Source organism: Cololabis saira, chromosome 12 (assembly GCF_033807715.1).
Source record: "Cololabis saira isolate AMF1-May2022 chromosome 12, fColSai1.1, whole genome shotgun sequence".
NCBI classification, from domain to species: Eukaryota; Metazoa; Chordata; class Actinopteri; order Beloniformes; family Belonidae; genus Cololabis; species Cololabis saira.
In genome coordinates this window covers 20,018,809-20,041,599 of record NC_084598.1, presented here as the reverse complement: position 1 = coordinate 20,041,599, position 22,791 = coordinate 20,018,809, and the positions used below count along the sequence as shown (strand labels likewise).

At 38.5% G+C, this 22,791-nt stretch overlaps 1 protein-coding gene across 3 annotated transcripts in view; it reads right to left on the bottom strand.

Annotated features, from left to right (window-relative positions):
• LOC133457074 (dedicator of cytokinesis protein 3-like) overlaps nucleotides 1–16,396 on the bottom strand; it is a 66,808-nt gene extending 50,412 nt beyond the window's left edge. For all 3 annotated transcript variants that reach the window (XM_061735939.1, XM_061735940.1, XM_061735941.1), the window contains exons 1-4: nucleotides 15,859–16,396; nucleotides 8,996–9,079; nucleotides 5,958–5,998; nucleotides 3,700–3,755 (exon numbers count right to left, since the gene is read on the bottom strand). In XM_061735939.1, the coding sequence (XP_061591923.1) occupies nucleotides 3,700–3,755; nucleotides 5,958–5,998; nucleotides 8,996–9,079; nucleotides 15,859–15,895 (218 nt within the window). In that variant the 5' untranslated portion in view covers nucleotides 15,896–16,396. The remainder of the gene's footprint in view (nucleotides 1–3,699; nucleotides 3,756–5,957; nucleotides 5,999–8,995; nucleotides 9,080–15,858) is intronic.
• Nucleotides 16,397–22,791: the final 6,395 nt, after the last annotated feature.

Here is a 22,791-nt window from a genome sequence, read left to right as displayed (position 1 = left end):
TATGGTATCATCATCTATATTTCATTCTCAAGATCAATGTACTGGAGGTCATTTGGAAAATAATCTTTAACCTCAAAGAGATATATTTTTGTGCTATACTGTAAGGATTCCAGTATCACTCTTCAGTTCCACCCTTTTACATCACTCCTGACACCAAAAAAAGTTCCCAAAACTCAAATACTAAACAGCAATTAAAGCTGCAAGCAGCGATGAAAGGGCCCTCACACCCTTGTGCACGTTCAGGCTGCAGTGGAAGTGTTGTATGACTTGCATGTAGATTCTTCAGGCCTGGACATTTAGCGGATGGCACCAGCCACGACTCTCTGTATCAAACCATTCAAAAGTTATGGCAGAAAGTAGGAACTATCAGATATGGACCAATCAGATGAAGGGGCGGGGCTAATTTGCACCAATTATGTTCAAGGACTCAAAACCGAGTCCGATGACACCACCCACGACTCTTTATGTCAAACCTTTCAAAAGTTATGGCAGAAAGTAGGAACTATCACATATGGACCAATCAGATGAGGGGGGGTGCGCTTTTTGGCGTCTATCGTCGCCACGGTAACGCTTTTGACTGAGAAAAGTAATGCACATCGTTGCAGGATCGAGACACACATTTTGATGTATAACACACCTGGGTGCACGTTACGGTTCGGGCAAAGAAGCGGCCGAAGAAATGGCATAAATTGCGGCAAAATTACACGATTAATTCAAAATGGCCGACTTCCTGTTGGGTTTCGGCCATGGCACCAAGAGACTTTTCTTTAAGTTGCGCCATGATACAGGTGTGTACCGATTTTCGTGCATGTACGTCAAACCGTATTGTGGGGCTTGAGGCACAAAGTTTTCCAGGGGGCGCTGTTGAGCCATTTTGCCACGCCCATTAATGCAAACCATTAAATATCAAATTTTTCGCCAGGCCTGGCTTGCGTGCAAAATTTGGTGACTTTTGGGGTACGTTTAGGGGGGCAAAAAGGCTCTCATTTTGTCGGAAGAAGGAAAAAAAAAACAAGGAAAATTCCTACAGATACAATAGGGTCTTGCACTGTAAGTGCTCGGGCCCTAATTAACAAACCAGTGTGGAACATCATGGCTGAAATGTCTCCATCTCAAATGTCAGTCAGTCACTCCTACTCTGAGATGACAATGGCTAAATTGCTGAACTCGGGTCTTAAAAAAAAACAATGGCTGATGTCACGCTGTCTACATCGATCTCTAAGACATATGTATTCACTTTGACAGTGCTACTTTTATCATAGTGATCACTGACAATTCATTCATGTCTTTTTGTTTTTAAGCATTATTATCATATGCACAATAAGTGATTTATGATTTATGATGTTATGCCATTAGGTTATTGAGTCACAAATACTTTGAAAAAGGCCAAAGTAAAATAAAGATTCCTGTAACTGGACATTCCACTTGACTACCTGGTTCAAAGCCACACAACAGTCTAAGTTAGGCAGCATAACATTTTCAAGTAACCCATCCAACACTAAAACACTAACGCATACAAACACACACACACAGATCATTGCTTCAAGGTGTTTTTTTAAAAACATTTGAAAGGAGAGCAATCTGTTTTTGTGAAACCTAAGAAAATGCAACATAGCTGTCAGGCAAAAGCCAGATCACACAAACTTGCCAGGAGTCTGCATTCGTATAGATATGTATAGGAAAAAAGGTTAGATCTCTCCTAGTGAATTGCACGTTGCTCATGAAGCCGTTGCCTATGCTGCAGAGAATTAACTGATCCCGTATAATGTTTTTGGAACAAGGCAAGCATCTCTATCTGTAATGCAATGAGTGTGGGTGATTGTCTGTGGAAAGGATGCTTTGGGAGAACTACACAGATGCCGGAGGTGTGTCATCTCATTAACTCTATGAGACAGCAAAGCAGATTTCCCAAAGTGCAGCTCCCGCAGCGAGGAAGAATGGTAATGTCAATCTCAAAATCTGTGCTTTTTAATAGCTGAATGAAAACAAGAGTGGTATGTCGTGGCTCAACTGAAAGATGATAGTTAAACAACCCCTATGTCCTAAATCCCACTCCACACTGAGCCACAGATAAACGAAGAGCTCTGCTCCCTATTTTTGTCCTCGCCTTTATTCTGGCCTCTGCAGCCAAGGCCAAGAACTGTAACTGCAGTGTGTGCACGTGTATGTGTGTGATTGTGCATGCATCCCAGCAGCTGTTAAGTGGTAACTCTCCTAAAGATTGTATTGTCCCTAATCAGTGGTGAGACAAAATTAAATAGAAAAGGACGCAGGGTTATAAATCCTCTGACACTGATATGTTGATGAGTTGGTCCATGTAAAGCCTTTAGCAGACAGTGGCCATGACCAGTAAACAAGAAGTATATTATCTCCACATCACCCATCAGCATGTCTCATAAATGGAGGAATTGCATAGAAAGCGGTGACGGATGCATAGAAACAAGTCGTCATTATGATCTGCACTGCAATGACTTTTAACAAAGTTTAAATGCATGTGTGGCTTGGTAATGAACAAATATCAATAACCAATATTCAGGGTATTTTCTTTCAACAGAATTCTTTGAGAGAAGATGTTCGTCTACTTATTGAAAAGAAAAATGTGTCCACAATGCGCCCATTTTGGAGATATACCTTTGGAACTTTTTGGAAAAACTCTGGAAAAGGTTTAAATTCCGTTACATTATAGTTTTATTTATACAGCACCAGCTCACGAGAAAAGGTTATGTCATGGCAATTAATATAACAAACCCCAGCAATTCCAGCTGAGTAAAAGTAGGAAAGAAAAACTATATGAACAGAAAAAAATCTCTAACAAAAAAAATCGGACTATTTTCTGGATCATTTTCACTTTTGGCTCTGCTTTGGAATGAGATTCTGTCGCTCCAGTGGGGCACCAAGTGGTTTCACGAGGCAAGTTTAACTATTTTTAAAATTAAAACTTATACATGAAAAACACACATTCAAGATCTTTTGGGGGAGGAAAGCGTAATTTTGTTATCTATGAAAAGTTTAACAGTTTAGCATTCGCTCAATATTACTGAAAAGACTGAAAGACAGAAAAAGAACGAAACGGCCTGGCCACTCTTTCTGTCTAAAATTATGGATTTTTGCTACGGCTGTGTTTCTAGCTGTTGTATCTTTGAAACAGATGACAATATTCTATCAATTTAGTTCAGCCAGTGTGGCTTAGTTTAAGTTTGTGGTTTGATTATATTTGACAACATTTCAAGCACGTTCAAGCTGACTTGAAAAATTCATAATATCATCTTCATTTTCCATCCATTTTATAGATGTCAGCAAAATATGGAAACGTGAATCTTTTTCATATCTGGTCCCAGAGAAATGTTTGCTATACGACTGCCTCTCACACAAATCCAAAGCATGATCAGCCCACCCACATGCTTAACAGCTGCAGAGGTATTCAATTAATGAAATTCTGATTGAAACTGTTATTTTAAATGTAATTTTTTTAGCTTGGTCTTTTCTGTTTTCGATATCCGTTTGACCTTCACTAATCCGGTTACAACCAAATCTGAGGAAATAGGTACCCAAAAATCACTGTTCGAATTATTTATTATTTCCTTTGTTTACAATTATTGTAATTTTAAGAACTAGTATTCGGATAAAGATTATTTTCTTTGCAACGCTAAACAGGATGGTGCACTAGCTTGAATTAAATCACTTTTTCCTGCAACTTACCCTCTGTTTGTCACTGTAGATTTCTTCAAATGGACATAGCTGACAGGGAAAATACCCTGTGGATGGAAGAAGGAGCAGTGTCACGTACATTTTTTTACACCACAAAGCTTACTTGTGTATTGTAGGCAAACCTAAATCATGCTGAGTGCTTGTATTTTCTATGCAAAGAGAACACACAAAAAGCTCTTTCTGTTTTGGGATATTTTTTTCACAAACTGCAGAAGCAGGAGACAAGATGTGCAGAGTTCACGATTGTGGCTTGGCTTAGTTTAGGACAGGAATGACAGACTGAGTGGTGCTAGTTGCCACACTCACAGATCATTTGTCTTATTCTAATCTGCCAGATGTGAAGAATTGGCAAAAGTGAGGACAACTAATTCTCTCTGCACAGAGAGAGTATGGGGGCGAATGAGTGTGGGCAGAGTACATAACAAAATGGCGGGGTGTTGGTAAGAACTGTAAATAGCTGATGAGAGTGGAGAAGGACAGCATGTAACCACGAACACCTACATTTATCAGGACTTGACAGTTTGTGTTTTCTTTTAAGCATTCCAGTAGTTTCACGTTACACTTCAGCCTCTCACATGTTCACTTAAAGCAAAGTAGATGTACAACATTGCAGCAAAGTCACATTTTCAATAATATTTAAGTTCTATACATATTCTCCAGCGTTATGAACAGACTGTGACATGAGAACTGACTTTCTGCCTCAATAAGACAATAACAAAGGAGGAGATGTTCTTTATCCAAAGCATTGTGTCATTTACTTATTAATTTATGTATTTAATTTTTAATATAATTACCAGTTTTAAGTGTTTCTACCATTTGCTATTTATAGGGACATTTTAAAAAATAAGCCACGACTAATAAAAAAGCATGACAAGTTAAAGACAGCTTTCATTGTATAGTCATTATAAAGGATATTTTGTCATTTTCTGGTTTGACGAACACGGCCGGGCTTGCTGTCTAAGATGCTGGTCCACAATGTCCATTATGTATAGAAAATTAGTTGAGATCTGGTTATTTTGAAGGACTTAGCATGTGATTTACTATGGGATAATTCAGATCAACTTTGCATTGATTTGCAATGATGCTTTCCTCCAAGTACCAACTGGACCCAAATCACACAACCAAATAAAAGTTGATAGATACAACTAAACCAAGGCAGCGCTAAATCTCAACTACACCTTAATGGAATGACTCATCTTAATATGGCTTTATCCATTAGCTGAGAAATAAACACAGGCTGGTACAGATAAAATACTTTTGGCTTCTGTAGCTGGATTTCACATTCATGATCCCTGTGAAAGTGATGAATTTTTATGAGAGGTTAGAATTATATAAAATCACCCATGTAACCATGATTAGGGGTGTGGTTATTTGAATCAGAGCTACTGTACATTGCGGTCTATGGTGTAAAATAACTTAGCAACTTCAACGCTTTTAGAGAACTTGACTTCTGAGCTCTGAATACAGATCTAACAGATCTTTTAAAGATAATGTGGCTTGTTGTACTGCTAATTATACGAACAGCTCTGGGTTGGCCTGGAATGGTTCAGGGGAGAAGCTTAGCCATGCAGACAGCAGTGACTACTTCATCCTGAAAGATAAAGGTAGTTGCTGTTGTCAGGGGCAACCAGCCAGACGTCCTCCAGGTCGGCGGCCACTAGCCCTGGCAGCAGCGAGCTCTTCTCGTCAAGCCAACTTTATCCCTGGACCATTACAGGAACCGCACTGTTGACAACGTGGACTGCTAACCAACCAAAGAATGACAAAATGGGTCCAGGTAAAGTCAAACCCAAACATCCTCTGCCACTCATACGACCATCCAAAAGTATTCATTAAAAGCAGGATGCATATTAAAATCACGTCCCTGAATGCTGAAATATGCTAAAGGCTATTCTGCATGTTGAAATATGGCACCAGGGGCTTCTGAGAGTGTCAGCTTTTGAGAAAGTGAGAATTAGTATCTTGAAGATACACAATACACCTCATACTTCTGTGGTATAAAAACAGAACATCTCAATTGAAAGGATTCTTTAAAGGCAAGCACTTTTGGAAATTTAGGTCAGGGAACTTCTATTTTTGTCAAATCAAATTTCTATTCAATAAGTTTAGTCAATGAGGTCTTTGTTGTCTCCACAAAGTTATACCTGGGTTGCACATCCCTCCCATTGGCCCAGCTTCACAGTTTATTGTCTGATTAAGTCCAAGTTAATCTCATTGGCTAAATATCATTTTATTTGTGTTACAATTACCTTGATAGAAGGTTTCTTGGTGGAAAAGCCTCTGTACCAACCTGAGAAAAAAAACAAATTAGCACATTAAATGTCTTCAAACCTTCAGGGTGATCCTGTTCAAACTGTTTAAGAATACGATTTTAACTAAAAGGACGAGGGAACAAAAATATTAGGCATGTTTTAGACTGCAAATGTGCTGGTGGTACAGTAACATTCTTTTTGTATTACAACACATGAAATATTGTACAGTATCTTTATAGGGTTTTTTTTCATATCAAACTTTCATTAGTTTTAACTCCCCTAGCTTGTAACAGGTGTGTCCATAAGAAAGACAATATGAGCTTCAACCATTTTTTATAACCACAAAAAACAAAGAAAAATAATTAGAACACAGGTAAACTCCAGTTTTTATGAAGCACAAAAAATGTTAGTGATATCAACAGATGCAAAAGTATTATCCATGAAGAGCTGAGAGTTTGGAGGACAAAGAGGATCTCCACCGTGTCAACCGAAGGGTAGAGAAATAATTTAAAGGGACTTGCATTTATCTCTTTCTACGATGCATAATATCATTAAATGATGCAAAGAAGAGGATTTTTGGTGCATAAAGGGCAAGTACACACAAATAAAGAGCAAAGCATCAAGAACTGTCATACATCAGTAGCTGATACAAACATAGGCAAGGGGTCACTTTGGGAAACCTGTATCAACCTCTACAATACAGAGCTACTGTACATTCAGAAAGGCCACTTAAAACTATGCAGAGCAAAAATGAAGTCACATCTGGAAATACATAAAGACTTGTATTGTGGTCACATAAATCAGTGGTCTCTAACTCGTTTAAGAAGAAATGGGCACCATGTGTGTTCGAACAATGAAGAAAAAATAATCATCAATGCTGTTATCAGCCACAGGTCCAAAAGCAAGACTCTGTGATGATATGAGGCTGCATAAATGCCATTGGTGAAGATTGTTTACACTTCTGGGATGGCGGCATTCATGCAGAAAAAGTAAACTGAGATTTTAGAGAAACACATGCACCCTTCAAAACAACATATTTTACAAGAATGTCCATGCATTTTTCAACAAGATAATCCAAAAACATTACAAAACATGGCTAGGGAATGAGTAGTCTGACCAGAATGAGTAGTCTGACCAGAATGTGCAGCGTATTTGGAAATAAAAATTGCAACAACAGTCCCGTACTGTTGCGCACTGTGAGACCTAATTGCAGGGGAAAGTGACAAAATAACACTTGAGACACTTTGTGAATTAGTATCATCAATGCCTGAATGTTTTTGAAGCATTGAAGCACTCTGAGAATGGCAATATCAAAAACTGGTAGAAGCTCTGATGAGACAGTTGTATATTAAAGTATACATAGGATAAGTTTAGTGACTGTATCACCTGTGAGGCAACTTTTCTAGGGTGTAACCTCCTTCTCGCCCATTTACAGTTGGGATAGTCTCGTGCCCTCCCCAGTTATGGAAAATGGATGGATAGACTGTACATTCAAGTATACTTGCTTGGCTGCCCTGTTAATATTTAAATGTAAATCACAACCCTAAGAAAAAAAATTAACTTGTAGACAAATTTACTGGGCTTTCCCTACCTAACACTTGCCTTGCCTACAGTATAAAGCCACTTTTATGTATGAAACTTGTTTTTGTGGCTTTCCACAGCAGTCAGCTGGTGTGAAAGTAGGTCAGAACACTCCGATTGGGGATCTTTGACCAAATACAATTCTAGCAATACAGCACATCTGATCAAATTAGACCATCTCAAGCACCACATTTCTGTTTATTAACTGCTTGTAAGTTGTTTTAAATTATCTCGGAATTCCCTGTGTCCTGATCTTCAATTTCAACTAGTTAAACTGAATTCTAGCTTTCCTGTGTTTTGAACTTCCATTACAGCTGGTGAGAGTGAGCACTAGCCTCTGTCGCTCTAACTGATCTGATTGATTTCCAGTTCTGTGTGGTTTCGGCTGACATTCATTACAAAATCACCCAAGTAAAACGTGTCATGATTTTTTTCAACTCCAATAAGACAGATAGCTGTTCAGATGGCAAAAAAGGAAGAGGAAGAAGAAGAAGAAAATAGAAAAGCTTGATCTACTTTTACCGCTGTCACATTACAACATAACAATAAAACAACCCAATATAACTCTGATTGCTACTGATATTTAATCGTCTGCATTGACCCATGCCATCAAGTGGGTTCTGTTTCTATCTTGATGATTTAAAAAAACATGATTCAAAGTCCCACCAGCCCAAGTTAAGTCTTCACAGGGGTACCCTGAAATCAGATGTCTAGATGTAATATCCATCTTGTGCTATATGTCATGACTGCCAGTAGAAGAAACAAAGACTGAGAACAGAGCTTACATACAGTGGCAGGCAGTGTTTTACCAGGTAACTGGAACTGACCTTTCTGGGAGTTTTGAAGATAGACAGACTCCCTAACTTCTCTTTTCACAAAGAAATCTCTTTTATATGCACAACTGCATTGTGCTAAATGTTTAATGGGAAGTCTGAAATTAGTTTAAATTCTTAAGATTTTTCATATTTTGATTCTTTGACTTGTGTTCACTTGAAATGCAGAGGTTTTTTTAAGAACCAACACCTTATAAACACACCTAACATCAACAAATGTTTCAAAACGCTGCCTCTATCTTAGGTAATTTCTCTGAAGGATTTTTCTTATCAGTTGATTTAAAAATAATTCACAAATCTAATGAAGTGGTAATGTTTTGTTTGCTAGCCTTAAGTTCTGAAAGAGAGCTACAGAAGTCTGTGTTTGGAGGAAAAGTAGTTCATTTTCAATACTGAGTAAACTGCAGAGTGTAAACTGAGCACAGACACATTATGTTCAAATATTCCTTCATATGGATCTATTCATTTTGAATTAACACTTCAAGTGTTTTTAAACCTTCGATTGGCGCTATATAGATTTACCCCAAATTCTTGAATGTAATACCAGGCGGAAGATTGAATCCCCGGCGTGTCAATCCCCACATACAGCCTGAGTTGTCATAAACATCTCAAAGTGTTTACCTTCACTTTTCTCCAGAATCTGTACAGTTTCTCCAATCTCCAGGACAAGCGCCTGACATATTGAGGATCGGAAGTTGCAGATCACTGTGCAGAGAAGGAAAAAGAAAGACAAAATTAAAAAATATATATGCATAATGAATGATTGTAAAGAGATGAATATCCTGATCAAGATGATTGGTTTTATCTTTCTGATTAAGAAAGGGCCGTAACATCTTCACTGTGTTTCCACACAACGTGTTTCAGGAGTTGGAACAGGGCATTCAGTGCAGCTTTTTAATAAGCTGTTTCATGCAAACATCGAAACCCAGTGTCACACAGGAACCACTGCTTAGTGAACTGTAAACAAGCTCCCACCCAAAGTGGGTAGTCACAGTAATAGGCAATTAATGCTTAAGCGACCTGATTTTATGCAATGTTAAGTTAATTGAACTATATCCCAAAATAGGGCCCACACAAACCACTAATAATATGGCTTAATGCTGATTAATCATAAGTTGGTATTAGCATAAATCTTCCACAACATCATCATACAGTTTTGACCATACACATCCTGTGTATAAACATCCTGTGACTCAAACACTGATGACAAGATTATTCTTTAGATGATGCCACAGTGCAGGACTTGACAACTGTATTGCCTCTGGAGTCTGTCTTTATTTGTGTAGCGCTACTGCTCAGAAACATGAACCATGCAGCCAACTGTTATAAAACCGCAGTAAAAACAGACTTATTTGAAAATGACGGTGCTCCTCTGACGATTTTAAAAAACCTACAAAAGGTGTCCCTTCAAGGGGAGCTTGGTGTGAATCATTGTGCTAATGAACTAGTCAAGGGACCCAATGAGGGGGAGGAAGAGAAGGAGGGGCTTAAGCTCAGCTCCATCACTTGTTTGAGGGTAACAAGTGCTCGGTTCCTGTGCTTGCGTAACTATGGCAACAGATCATGCACAAACTGGAGGGCTTTCTGTACCGTAACAGTTGCTTGGATCTGGGCATTTTAATAAAAGGAAGCATAAAATTGCTGCATAGCACTGGACCTCAAATGAACCTGTGCTGTATTAAAGGAAGAGAGATGGACAATTCTAAAAAGCATTCTTGTCACCTTTTTTAGTCTGTCTGCGACCCTTTTCCAACCAGGGCTAAGTATTCCTATTTCAAAGTGCACTTCTTCAGCAGCCTCTTTTTCATTTAAATTTGCAAAACCTCCACTCACACCATTTGAAAATCCTTCAATAGGGGCAGTTTAAGATGAGCTTGTCATTTATGAGCGAGCAGCACAGACCACATGGGCTAGGTTTTCATGATCCTCTATCATAAAAACTCTGAGCTCTGTATATCCACAGTCACACAAGTATTTAATTGTGCCTGCAAAATATTTGCATATCCTGGAAAAAACAGCCAACAAAAATAATCTTTAGACCATCTCCAACATGTTGAACGTAGGATGTTGGAAAGACTGACAGGACACGGAGTTAAAAAATGTTGGCAAAAGGAACAATTTCTACTTAGCAACAGCATATCAGTCCAGGCTGTCCTTTTTTGGTCGATTCCACATGGCATCTGTTATTATTATTGTGTGGCTATATTATGAGGAATTATGGGGAACTGAGCACAGGAGGAGACACCCGCTCTCATCCCCTTTCCTCCATTGTTCCATCTATTGCTTACATATATATGCCTGTGCATTGATTAACCAATCAAGACATCATGACGCATATTTGTATTGCAGATCCCACAGTTAGAGGATGTCTCAGGACTGTGGTAAGATAACTAATAGTTTTTTATCTATCCGTATTCATGTACAGTGCAGTTATCAACTGCAAAACACTTCTTTGCTTAGGTCCAGTCCTCATCACCAAACATTTTAGTAAGAATTAAAAGTGCTATATAAATACTTCTTGTTAAATATATTACAAAAATATTAGTCCAGAATTTCTTGGGAGCCCCACCATTTCATAAAAACATTTTTACATTGCATTATTAACAGACAAAATATGTAAAGTCAGCCTCCCACAAACATATCCTTTTGTTAAATTGATCAGCTTTTTACGTGGTCTATATTGTCAAAGGCATACTATTGGTCACCTATTACAAAGAATCACAGTGGTAGAAATCATGAAAAATCAACTGTCACAGTCTCAATTAAGAATCGAAGTCAATGAACCAGAGAAAAAATGCTGCTTAAAACTAAAACAATTGAGGGAACCTGTGTGGGAATTATTAAGACTCTTATAATCTCAACACAATACAACATATGATCCATAGATGCACTGTTGTGCCTTGCACTGTTCTTCTCCAGCAGTGCTGCCACTTTTGGTGTGCCGGGGTAAAAAGTATACTATATCCAGAGTGGTCATATTATAAGGGAACAGAATCAGAAAGAACACCAAAACCCTGGTTGAATGGAGCAGCAATGCTGCGCAAAAGGAGCTTGCATTCAGTGATGGCAAAAAAAAGTTTGCAACTCCACCTTGTTATATGGGAGAATTAATCTATCAGAAAATGTTGTCTGCGGTAAAAGGTTTGTCCTGCATGACACAAACTTACTGATGATCAGCAATTTAAAAGATTTACATCAAAACCAGTGAAAACATATGTAATCATTCCAAAGAAGAACTTTACTTTGTGTGTCTTTTTCTGTTACTTCTTTCACTTTTGTATTCTTAAATTAACTTCTAATATTCATTCTTCCACTTCCTGTTACGCTGAATAGATAGAATAGAATAGAAAGCCTTTATTGTCATTATAATAATATAATGAGATTAAGCATCAGCTCCATAAAAGTGCACACATGTAAAAGGCTATGTAAAAACAAAATAAGAAACAGACAATATAAATCTATATACACTATGAAAATGAATGAATGAAAGAATATTGCACATTACTGAGTGAGTAATACTGCAAATCTTAAATGAAAAATGTCAATAAAAATGTGTCAACTTAATAAATAATTCAGATATTTCCTTTGTACAATTGGAAACATTTACATTGTGTTTAGGAATAAATGCAAACTGTTAAGTATGGTAATGCCATGAAAACTATTAAAGTTAAAAATGGAGTGTGAATGACCTCATGAACTTTATTTGATCGCCTTAGAGAAGAGGAGCATACTTTCAAATACCAGCCAAAAAACACTCTGATGGTGATAAATTGTGTACTGATTTATCGGGATAACAGAGCTCTAATGGAAATACTGGATTGTGGAAGCATCTTATCAGCGATTGAGTCCACTAATCTTACTCTGACCTTTGTTTTTGTTTTCCTAGCTTGGGTTGCTCTGTCCAAGATCCAGCTAGGTTAAGACAGTATTTGAGATGAGTCATAGTTCACAACAACAACTTCAATCCCCAGTCATATAGAGAAACAGATCACTGAAATTAAGTCTTGCTAATGTAGGGTTTTCTGACAGAAATACAGAGGAACATTGTAATACAACTAGATTCAAAGATTTGTCAGACACCATCAAAGGATGGATATGTTTAAGGGTGACAGGAGGACCTTATCTAAAACAGTCAAAATATATAGAATACAATCTAACCAACACTGTTACATCCAAGTGATGCTAAATAAAAATGTCACTGCTAGTGAGAAGAAAGATATAAATTGTGCCTTAAAATATGGACAATTGTTATTTGAAGCTAATCTGTTCAATTCCAATCTTAGTTGGAACATTAGCTCTGTGTTTTATTCTCTCATGAAGACATTTGATCCTGAAAGGATCTATTTTAATTTAGCCTGTAATAAAAGAAGCAAAAAGTACTCTACTTACAGAAATGTTCACCTACTATGAGCAAACGTTCTTTAAATTAAACATTATTTAACTAATCTCAACACAATACAACATATGATCCATAGATGAGAAGTGTGTATGCATCAGCTCTTCAATTGCTGAGACAAGTAGACATATTTAAGAAGTATTAGAAAAATGTATTTGACTATGAAAGATCATAATTGTACAGTAAACGTCACAATTTTACCATTGGAATGTTTTTGGATTTGAATGACTGCTGCATCAATATCTATGTTCCTTTTTACAGCTGTGGATGTTTAAGGTTTGATCTCAGTTTAATTACTTTATTTAAGTATTTTTCTGTCCTTGAGAACCAACTATCTAAAAATGTATCGGATATCAATACAATATTTTTATAGGTAAAACAGCTTTGTATTGTATTTGTAATCATATTTGTGATAATGTTTTTCCAGCTTTTAAGTGTTTATTTTCATAAACTTAACCCATAAAAAATCCCTTAATCCTTCAATTTATTACAAAATTAAAATTAGATTTAAAAATATCTGGTTTCCATTGCACAGCAAATAGGCAATATTTCTTTTGAGATGTGCTGGAACAGAACCATAAAGCTATATAAAATGAAAAGGAGTTACTCTGAATTTGCGCATACCTGCAGTATTTAAGTAACCATACTTGGTAGCATTAAACCACCCATTTCAGAAAACCTTGGTTTGACTATTGCATGTGTTGCTACTTGCTACTACTGCTATAGTTTGTGTCTGGGAGGATCTGAGTGGCCAAAGATAAATTCCTCTGATCCATACCATATGATTCTCATGTGGACAGGTAATGACTTAAAGCCAGACCTCCTCCCAATGCATATTAGAAAAAATAGTGCTACTTTTAAAAGACTTGCAAAAGACTGACTCATTTGCAAATAATATATTTTTTTAAATCAAATTGTAAACTAAGCAATCTCACGAGGATGGAATAAGACTTCAGCTTTGCAACTAGCATATTTTATTGTTTTTGCAAAACAGAAATGTACTTTTTAGTAAGTGTCATATACTGATAAAGTGAAACGAAACATGATATTACTAGGTTTTTGGTGATTGACGTAGTCAGTAGTAGTTATCGAGTGGAGTTGCACAGCTCTAGATCTAGTTGTGGCCTATTGGGACTGGGCAAGGAATTTACAAACTAATATTTCTTGGATATACTCAAACATGAACAAAACTTTGGATACTGTATTAATGCTGTCAACATTTGCATGAGTTGGTGTTCAAGCTTTTATTTTAAACTGTGTCTATTGAAATAAACCAGGTTGGAGGAAAAGGGGCCCTATGGCTGCTGACGGACCACAGTTCTTTATGATTTTTTTGAAAATATTATATGAGCGAAACACATAATGGTAGTGCCATTGATAATGATACACAATTAAAAAAATAAAATAAGGAAAGGAACTATGGAATTGTACAAAATGGTGCCAGTAATGAAGCAGGGGAAAAAAAGAACTGATAACAGAGTGTGGGAAATGTACACCCAGCATATGAAGAAATCCATAGATGTGGGCTTCATCTAAAATTATATTGAAAAAATATTAAGCATAGCATGCCAAAGCATTATCTAAAGTGAAGAGGCAATTTCACCCCTGCTTTCGACAAAGTAGCCTACTGTACAGCATGTACTGTACAGTGTGGTAGCTCGGCTTTCAGGACGGCGGAGAGCGTTATCTCCGATTTCAGCACCATGGAGAGCGCCAGGTGCTTCTCAACGCTGATTTGTGGTTCCGCGTTACACCGACGCGCACGGTACGGTGCTTCCTTCCGTACGGTCCGCGTCGCCGCGTAACTCACGCCGTAGGCTACGCCGTACCCTACGGCGTAGGCTCTGCGTCAATTTAACGCAGAACCATAATTAAGGCTTTAGTCACCGACGCGGAGGCTGCACCGAACTGTTGCTTGCACGGACACGACTGTCTTCTCTACTGCCTCCCTCACATGTACTTGCGTTTGAAAAAGAACTGCGGCGACTCTATGAGGGATGGCCGAACACACAAAAGACCGAAAGCGATGAGATTACACAACCACCTGAAGTGGTGATATTATAGGGGATTGCCACTGGGGCCCTCAGCCTGCAGTCCTTTTAGAACCACCGTGACGAATGTAATGCCTTCAAACAAAGTGTACATATGTGGGCGTGTGCATGCGGGGGGAGTATAATGTGCCAGCCAGCGTGAGTAGCCCTGCAAGTATCACAAGCTCTATAGAGCATCTGGACATGACTCATTCCCCTAATGAAAAGCCTCTGTAGTGTAATCGTGCAATGTATACACTTCCTAAGCAATAGTAAGACCCAGTAGTTAATTTAAAACAAGTGTTCAGTTTCTTATAGATCTTTGCCCCCTGTTGCTATAATATTGTCAATATTCCGATGTAAGATGTTTTTCGCTTTCATGCTAATTTATGTGAACAATTGGTGTTATCGCATTGGGAACTTTTTTCCTTTCTCTCAGTGAGAGTATATGCAAGGAGGGAAGGACTAGTGCATACAGTGCAGTGTCGCAGCGGCAGCAAGTTTTTTTTTTTTTTTTTTTTGACCACAGGTACATTACAGCTTCTCTCCAGCCTACACCTGTTGGGGGCACGCAGTCACGACGCCCCCTCGTGGTTTCAGAACGAATCGCGTTTTTTCCTCCTTTTCCCGCTCGAGATGAACTTAAAAGAAGACATTTATAAAATTCCACCCAGATGCATTGAAAAATTAAATGAACAAACCTCAAAACCATATTAGAAGTGCGATTAAACAACACGCCTAAGGCTGTGTGCAGACTGCGATGGCATCTTTAAGGTGGTGGGTTGTAGGCTGTATCATCCCACGCAATTTCCCTTTCTATGCAGTCATTGCCCGTGTATATCAGCCATTATAAGTGTATGTGTTTTTCCCTGGATGTAATAGGCTTGCTTAAAGAAAAAAACGGACCGCATGACCAGTGCAGGCTGTCGGATGAACAAAATGATGCGTTTCATGTGTAAAAACTGCAATCACAACCCTTTATGATGAATATCTAAAGCTAAGCAAGAAAGCAAACGTTGTTAATGAGCAATACAAAAAAAAAGACCCAAGTGACTCACCAACTCCGATTTTCTCCTCTTCTGTAGGTATCCACATATTTGGTTATTTCCCCTCCGGTACAGCGAGCCACATTATGTCGATATGGTGAGATGATGCTGCTAAAAATGAAAGCTGGAGGCTACAAATGATCTCGGCTGTTCTGATATACATGGGACTGCATGTCTCGACTGCAATCTGTATCCTGGCGTTTGTATGTTCACGGAGGCGAGGCGATCATCAAAGCTTCAATATTTCTGTGGTATTATGTCCCAGCGTGTCTCCAGTCTGATGCAGTCTCCGTGTCCACCTAATGTAACGCACACACACACGCGCGGGAGCGCGCACACGGTGAGCGGTTTTCTGTTTTCCACTAATGGTCTTATTGCAGCCAGATTTCAAGGTTTTCTGTTCCCCTGAGCGCATTTAATTCATTATTTTTGCATTTCTCAGTATTTTCCTGGGCTTTTTTTTCTGTTTTCTTCGCGAAACGCACTGAAGTCCATCTGACCCTCAAAGGCTGCCAAGACGGCGTGAACTGGCTCGATCGCTTGATAATTAGTAGGCAATGGGTCGAGATATTGTTCACCGGTGCGATCTTCTGAGCTGGAGCAAGAAAATACTGAAAGAACTGCAATGTACAATAAGCTGCGCCATCTTCATGGTCGTCACATGACTTTTTTTTTTTCCTTTTTTTGTCAACACCGATGTGTCAAGTATTTGAAAATGTATGCGCCTCCTCTTTTTCTCTCTATGCCTTTTCCCTCCATCACAAACACAGACAGCTTTTTGTGCCCCTGGGATACTGGCTGGCTTTTGTGATTGGACGTGGACATAAAGTATCCCCCGGTGTTACACATCAGCCCAGACCAACATGTGGGAAACACCTCCTAGTTGAGTCATTTCCAAGAAGCAGTCCCACTATACCAGCTAAGCTTTGTCATAGTGCAGCCTTTCTGTTTGATGGATAGGTTTGGCAAGCTGTCTTTAGATGCATCTCACAATAAATGATGAAATCTCAAACACTGTGGTTGTCCCTCTTTATTGATAGTTACTTTTTTATTGTGATTTGAGTTCTAGAAGATGTGTGATTTGAAAACGTAATTTTGGACCAAAAGCTTTAGAAATATTTGTTCCCTCTTTTGATGCATTGTCAGATCCGTTTTTCTTCAACCCCCTTCAAACTAAATATTATCAACATGAAAATCTACATGCTGTTGAAATGCTTTCATTCTGATAGGAATTAAATAGCAGTCTCTTTTGAATATTTTCTACATTTATTTATTCATATTCTAAAAGTTCCAATTAAAATTTGTTTTAAATTGTAATTAGGTTAAATCATAGGGTAGGGGTAAATCATTCAACCCAAAACACTTTATAACAACGGTTCAGCATGGTGGTGGAAGCATTGAATTACTTTGTTGGTGTCAGTGGAATTGATGAATTGCTTATAGTCAATACCAAGGTCAAATGTATTTATAACGGACATTTAAAAGAATTCAGGCCAGAAAAACTGCTCTGGGAAGAAAGCCATCTCCCCTGCCTCGAAGCAGGGGAGAAGCCTAATATCTGCCCACATAGCTCAACCGATTTCCCATAGCCTGAGACTGCTGGCTGAGAATGGACTTCAGGATGCAGACCACATTGCTCACAATAGACTCCACCCTGATGTGATCATCTTCCCAGATTCCATAAAGCAGGCGATGTGGGGGCATATGGGAGCCGACTGTGAAGGGATCGGATGCTGAAAAACCTGAAACCTCTAATGACACTGGGGACATCACTAATAAGCTGTCAGCTTCAATTTAAGAGGATTCGCAAAAATGGGGCATTTAGGAATTACACCCATTTTAAGCAAAGACATTTTCAAGAGGTCAGAATTATTTGGACATTTGATTGAAAAGAAGTAACTCTGTTATGCAGTCCATTCTCTGGTTTCTTCAAGACAAAGGAAGCAGATTAAAGGTCTCGGGGTGATATCATGTTAGAGTTTACATTTGGAAATTGTCAGATTGGAGCTACTTATGGTATATGAATTCCAAGGACCTCTCAATACCAGCAAAAAAAAATATCCGAAAAAATATCATAAATCTATGAGATTGATAGCAAAAACGTTATGTGGCCAAATTGACACTCCAACACTAACACCTATCCAGGAATTTATTACATGGTGACTCAGCTGCTACTCAAGTCTGGTTATATCATTGCACTGAACTCTCTTGTCCTATAGACAAGGCAGGAAAATAGGGTGAATTTGTGAACATTAAGTGTTGTCCAGTGGATTTGATGTACTGTAGGAGTGAGGGCAGCATTTTGCTGGGTAATTTCTCTCCATCACTGCAATGCTGTGACTGACTCCCATCTGTCTCTTACTTCAAGTGGAACATTGTGGGCGGTGTTCCAATAACATACATAAAGTAGAGATAGAATGGATAATGGAATAGATATTTGGCTTTCTAAGCCAAACATGCATCTCAAATGATGAACATGAACATTTTTTAAATGACATAACACATTACATGGTTCCATCACAGCTGCAAAGAAATTGCTGAAATAAAATAACTACTTGTAATTGGTATAAAATGTTGGTGCAATGTTTAAATGTTATTTCCACATTTAGATCCTTTACTAATGGACTCCTCCAAACAGGTCCTGTCTGATAAGGAAAAAATGTTTTCAAAAATCTCAGAACCAGAGATCTATAAGAAAGGGCAGAGGAAAAACAAGTAACAAGAAGCATGTTTTGCCATCCTTTTCATCATTTTTTTTATGGCCTCAGATAAGGGATTAGTGTCCATATTGGTTCTACTGGACCTCAGTGCTGCTTTTGACACTGTAGATCATGGCATTTTAATGCACAGGTTAGAGCATGTTGTTGGGATTAAAGGGACAGCTCTACGTTGGTTTAAATCATATCTATCTGACAGATTCCAGTTTGTTCATGTACATGAGGTTTCTTCAGAACAGTCAAGGGTCTGTTATGGTGTTCCGCAGGGTTCAGTGCTAGGGCCAATCTTGTTCAGTTTATACATGCAGCCATTGGGAAGTATAATCCATAATCACGGCATACACTTTCATTGTTATGCTGATGATACGCAGCTCTATTTGTCTATGAAGCCGGATGAAACAGAACCGTTAGTTAAACTTCAGGCATGTCTTAGGGACATCAAGGACTGGATGTCCAGAAATTTCTTGCTTCTAAATTCAGATAAAACAGAGGTTATCATTCTTGGTCCAGAGCATCTTAGGAAGGGATTAGATGGTGTTGCGATGGCTTCCAGTGCAACTGTGAGAAACCTTGGTGTTGTTTTCGATCAGGATTTGTCATTTAAACCATGTGTTAATCAGGTTTGTAAAATAGCGTTTTTCCATTTCCGTAATATTGCAAAAATTAGGAAAATCCTCTCGCAGAGTGATGCAGAAAAACTAGTTCATGCGTTTGTGTCTTCTAGACTAGATTACTGTAATGTGTTATTAGCAGGATGTCCAAGTAATTTGCTGAATAGGCTCCAGCTGATCAAACATGCAGCAGCACGAGTGCTGTCAGGAATCAGCAGGAGAGACCACGTCTCTCCAGTGTTAGTGTCGCTCCATTGGCTAGCTGTAAAATTCAGAATCCAATTTAAAATTTTATGACTTGCATATAAAGCCCAAAACGGCTTAGCTCTGCAGTATTTACAAGACCTGATAGTGCCTTATGTTCCTGGCAGAGCTCTCCGCTCTCAGAGTGCAGGTTTACTCGTAGTTCCTAGAGTATCTAAATGTAGATTTGGAGGGCGGGCGTTCTGCTATCAGGTACCGTTACTATGGAACCAACTTCCAATCTGGGTTAAGGAGGCTGACACCACCTCCACCTTTAAAACTAAACTTAAAACCTTTCTGTTTGGTAAAGCCTATAGTTAGTGTTTAGTAAACCTGTAGCTGGTTTTGGTAAATCTCTAGGTTGTGTAAACTCTAGTGTGTTAGAGTCAGTAGTCATAGTTGCAGCTATAGAACAAGACTATAATAGTTAGTCTCAAATATAGCTTTGCGGTAGATATGCTGCTATAGGCCTATGCTGCAGGGGGGCACCGACATGATCCGCTGGGCGGTGCCTCTCACCCTTCTTCTCCTCTCCTTTTCCCTTCCTCTCTTCTACATTTCCATTTTTATTTATTATAAATATCTCATAGCTATTGTTTTTGTCCATCGCTCCTGTAGTTTCTTGTGCTGGCCCCCCTTTTTTCTTTTGTGCATGTTTGCAGGCCGGAGCCTCGGGAGTTGCGTTCTGGCCTGCGGTCCCGGCCCCCCCCCCCATCCCCGGTCATCCCGTTGCTGCTTCCACCTGCCTACGCCTGACGTCCCCGACTCCCCCAGTCTGGCCTTATGAGCCTGGTCCTGCTCAAGGTTTCTTCCCTCCTAAAGGGGAATTTTTCTTGCCACTGTTTGGCTTAAGGCTTTTCTCCCACTATGGGAGTTTTTACCTGCCATTGTTTATGTAATAATTGCTCGGAGGTTTATGTTTATGTTTATGTTCATGTTCTGGATCTCTGGAAAGCGTCTAGAGACAACATCTGTTGTATTAGACGCTATATAAATAAAATTGAATTGAATTGAATTGAATTGAATTTTCAGTCTGGCAATAGCTTTGCAATGCAAAAAAGAGCTGTTCAAGTTAGAACTGAGAATTATTCAAAATTAACTGAAGAAAATAAGAATAACCAAGGTTTCTTTTCAGGACTGTTGCCAGGTTGACTAAGAGTCATAATGAGCCATATATTCCTTTAATTCCTAGTAGTGGTGACTCCACGAGCTTTTCCCACAAATAAGATTGTGTCCATTAGAAGGGGGAAAAAAAATTGTGGCACACTTTTAATCCGTGCCTGACAATTAGAAGACTATTTTGCTACCGGTAGTTTTAAGAATTATAGTCAAGACCATTATTCTTACCCCATTGGCTGGGCTATTTTTGCCTGAAAGTAAACAATTTTGACTAGATTTATGGAGTATTTGACTATTTCCAGAGGATGTGTTTTGCAGTGCAACAGATTTATTCTTCTGAATGAGATCTGTTAAAGCAGGGAAACATCTCAAATGCATGACAGCAGCCCTCAAGGACCAGAATTGGGTAACTCTGCCTTTGGAGCAATTACTGCCAACATTCAACCTCTGGTGCTACCAGTGAATTTCATAGGTAGGACCACAGATTTAGATTAGGTTTAGGTTTTCAACAGGATTGGGATCAGGGCTAGGGTGGTTCAAGAATAGTCAGATTTCAGTATGTACAATTTTTAATTTATTTGTTTATTTTTATATACACTCTATTGGTACATTTTGACTCAGTATCATGTTGAAGGACACATGACTAGCCTGAGTTTCCTGACGCGATATGTCTCAATACCTTTGTCTACCATTTGTACAATCCTTCTCAACATGTGGGTGCATGACCTTCTACAGTCACATCCTGGGAGAGTAACTACAGTGCAATGGAAATTACACTTCTTAATAAAATTTGAAAATGTACTCAAAGGAACATTAAACTGCTTGGAAATGGTCATATAATCTTTTACCTTCATTGTGATTATGTATCTTTTCTTTCTGAAGTCTTAAGACAACTCTCTAATCTGCTTACTGTGGCCAATATTCAGTCTGGTGCACACAATAACACCAACCTACACAGTGGCAGGGTTTCCTCCCTTTTAATGTGCTGAATGGGTGATAAAAAATACTTCAAACAACTGTGATACTAACTAAGGATAGCCAGTTTGTTTGAAACACTTCTATAATGCAATGATTTATAATCATTGCTATGCATGCAAATAAATTAGTCCAAGCTATTTTAAAGTATCCTTGTAAAATACAGAATAAAACTTTTCTTTCATACTTTTATGGGTTAACTACATCTTATAATAAAAGAATGCAAGTATACATGCTTTTAATTTAATCACTTTTCTGGAGTGGAGGAACATGGCATTGTTTCACTTTCAGAGTCCCAACCAATTTGTCATCTGTGCAACTCCCAGTCAGGAGTCAAGGGTCCTGGTGAATGATGCTTTAAGAAAAATCCCTTTAAGAGAGGCAATATGAAAGTGACTATGCCACTACAACTTCAATTGAGAAAAAAAATGTAATTAAAAAAATGGGAGAATATGGGAAATTATAATGAAAAAACAAACGATTCTTATGCGTGACTTTATTTTTCTTTGCAAAAAATAAAGATTAAATAAAATAAATAAATTAGGCTATATAACAGAAGCAGAAATGGTCAGATATGAGCACTGAACTTGGTACTCACACAACTTAAACTCCACACCACATGTAAAAAATCTACACAAAAGCTAAAGTCCTACTTTTTTGGGAAATTTTGATTATATCATCCATCACCCATGACATGAACACTGGCCAATTAAGTATTTAGATGATTGACGCTGGTCGTTTACAAATCACGTCACTACTCAGGCCAAAAAACGAAGATTGTTTATGCAGCAAACATGGCAGCTCAATGCGCCTCGCTGTGTGAGCTTCTGCCACACAGTGATAGCAACGTTTCAGTTTTCACTATAATTTGTGGTAATAAAAACACAAAAACAAGACCAAATTCAGACTGGGGCTGAAGAAAGTAAAGTTTATTTTATTTTGTTTGTTAGCTCTCCCTCTACTTCTATAGCTGTACGTTTTCGTTACAGAGTGGTGACTCTTTTACCTTTGCAATCTTTGGAACCGCAGCTGAGCTCTCAGCTGATGGACGCTTTTATGAAACTTGGCAGCTCGGCGCTCTGAAGGCTTTCTGTTGCAACAGCAATATCTCCTTTTTCCGCTTGGTGTTGGGATACGTTTTGTTTAGTCTGCAATGGTTATCGGTTTAGGTCTTATGGGGCGGGGTATTTAATGTAACTTCCTTCAGAAGCAAGCACAGATTTAGCTCTTTCGAAGAATGCACCAAACAAATGTTCACAAGCATGAACTAGGACTCCGTA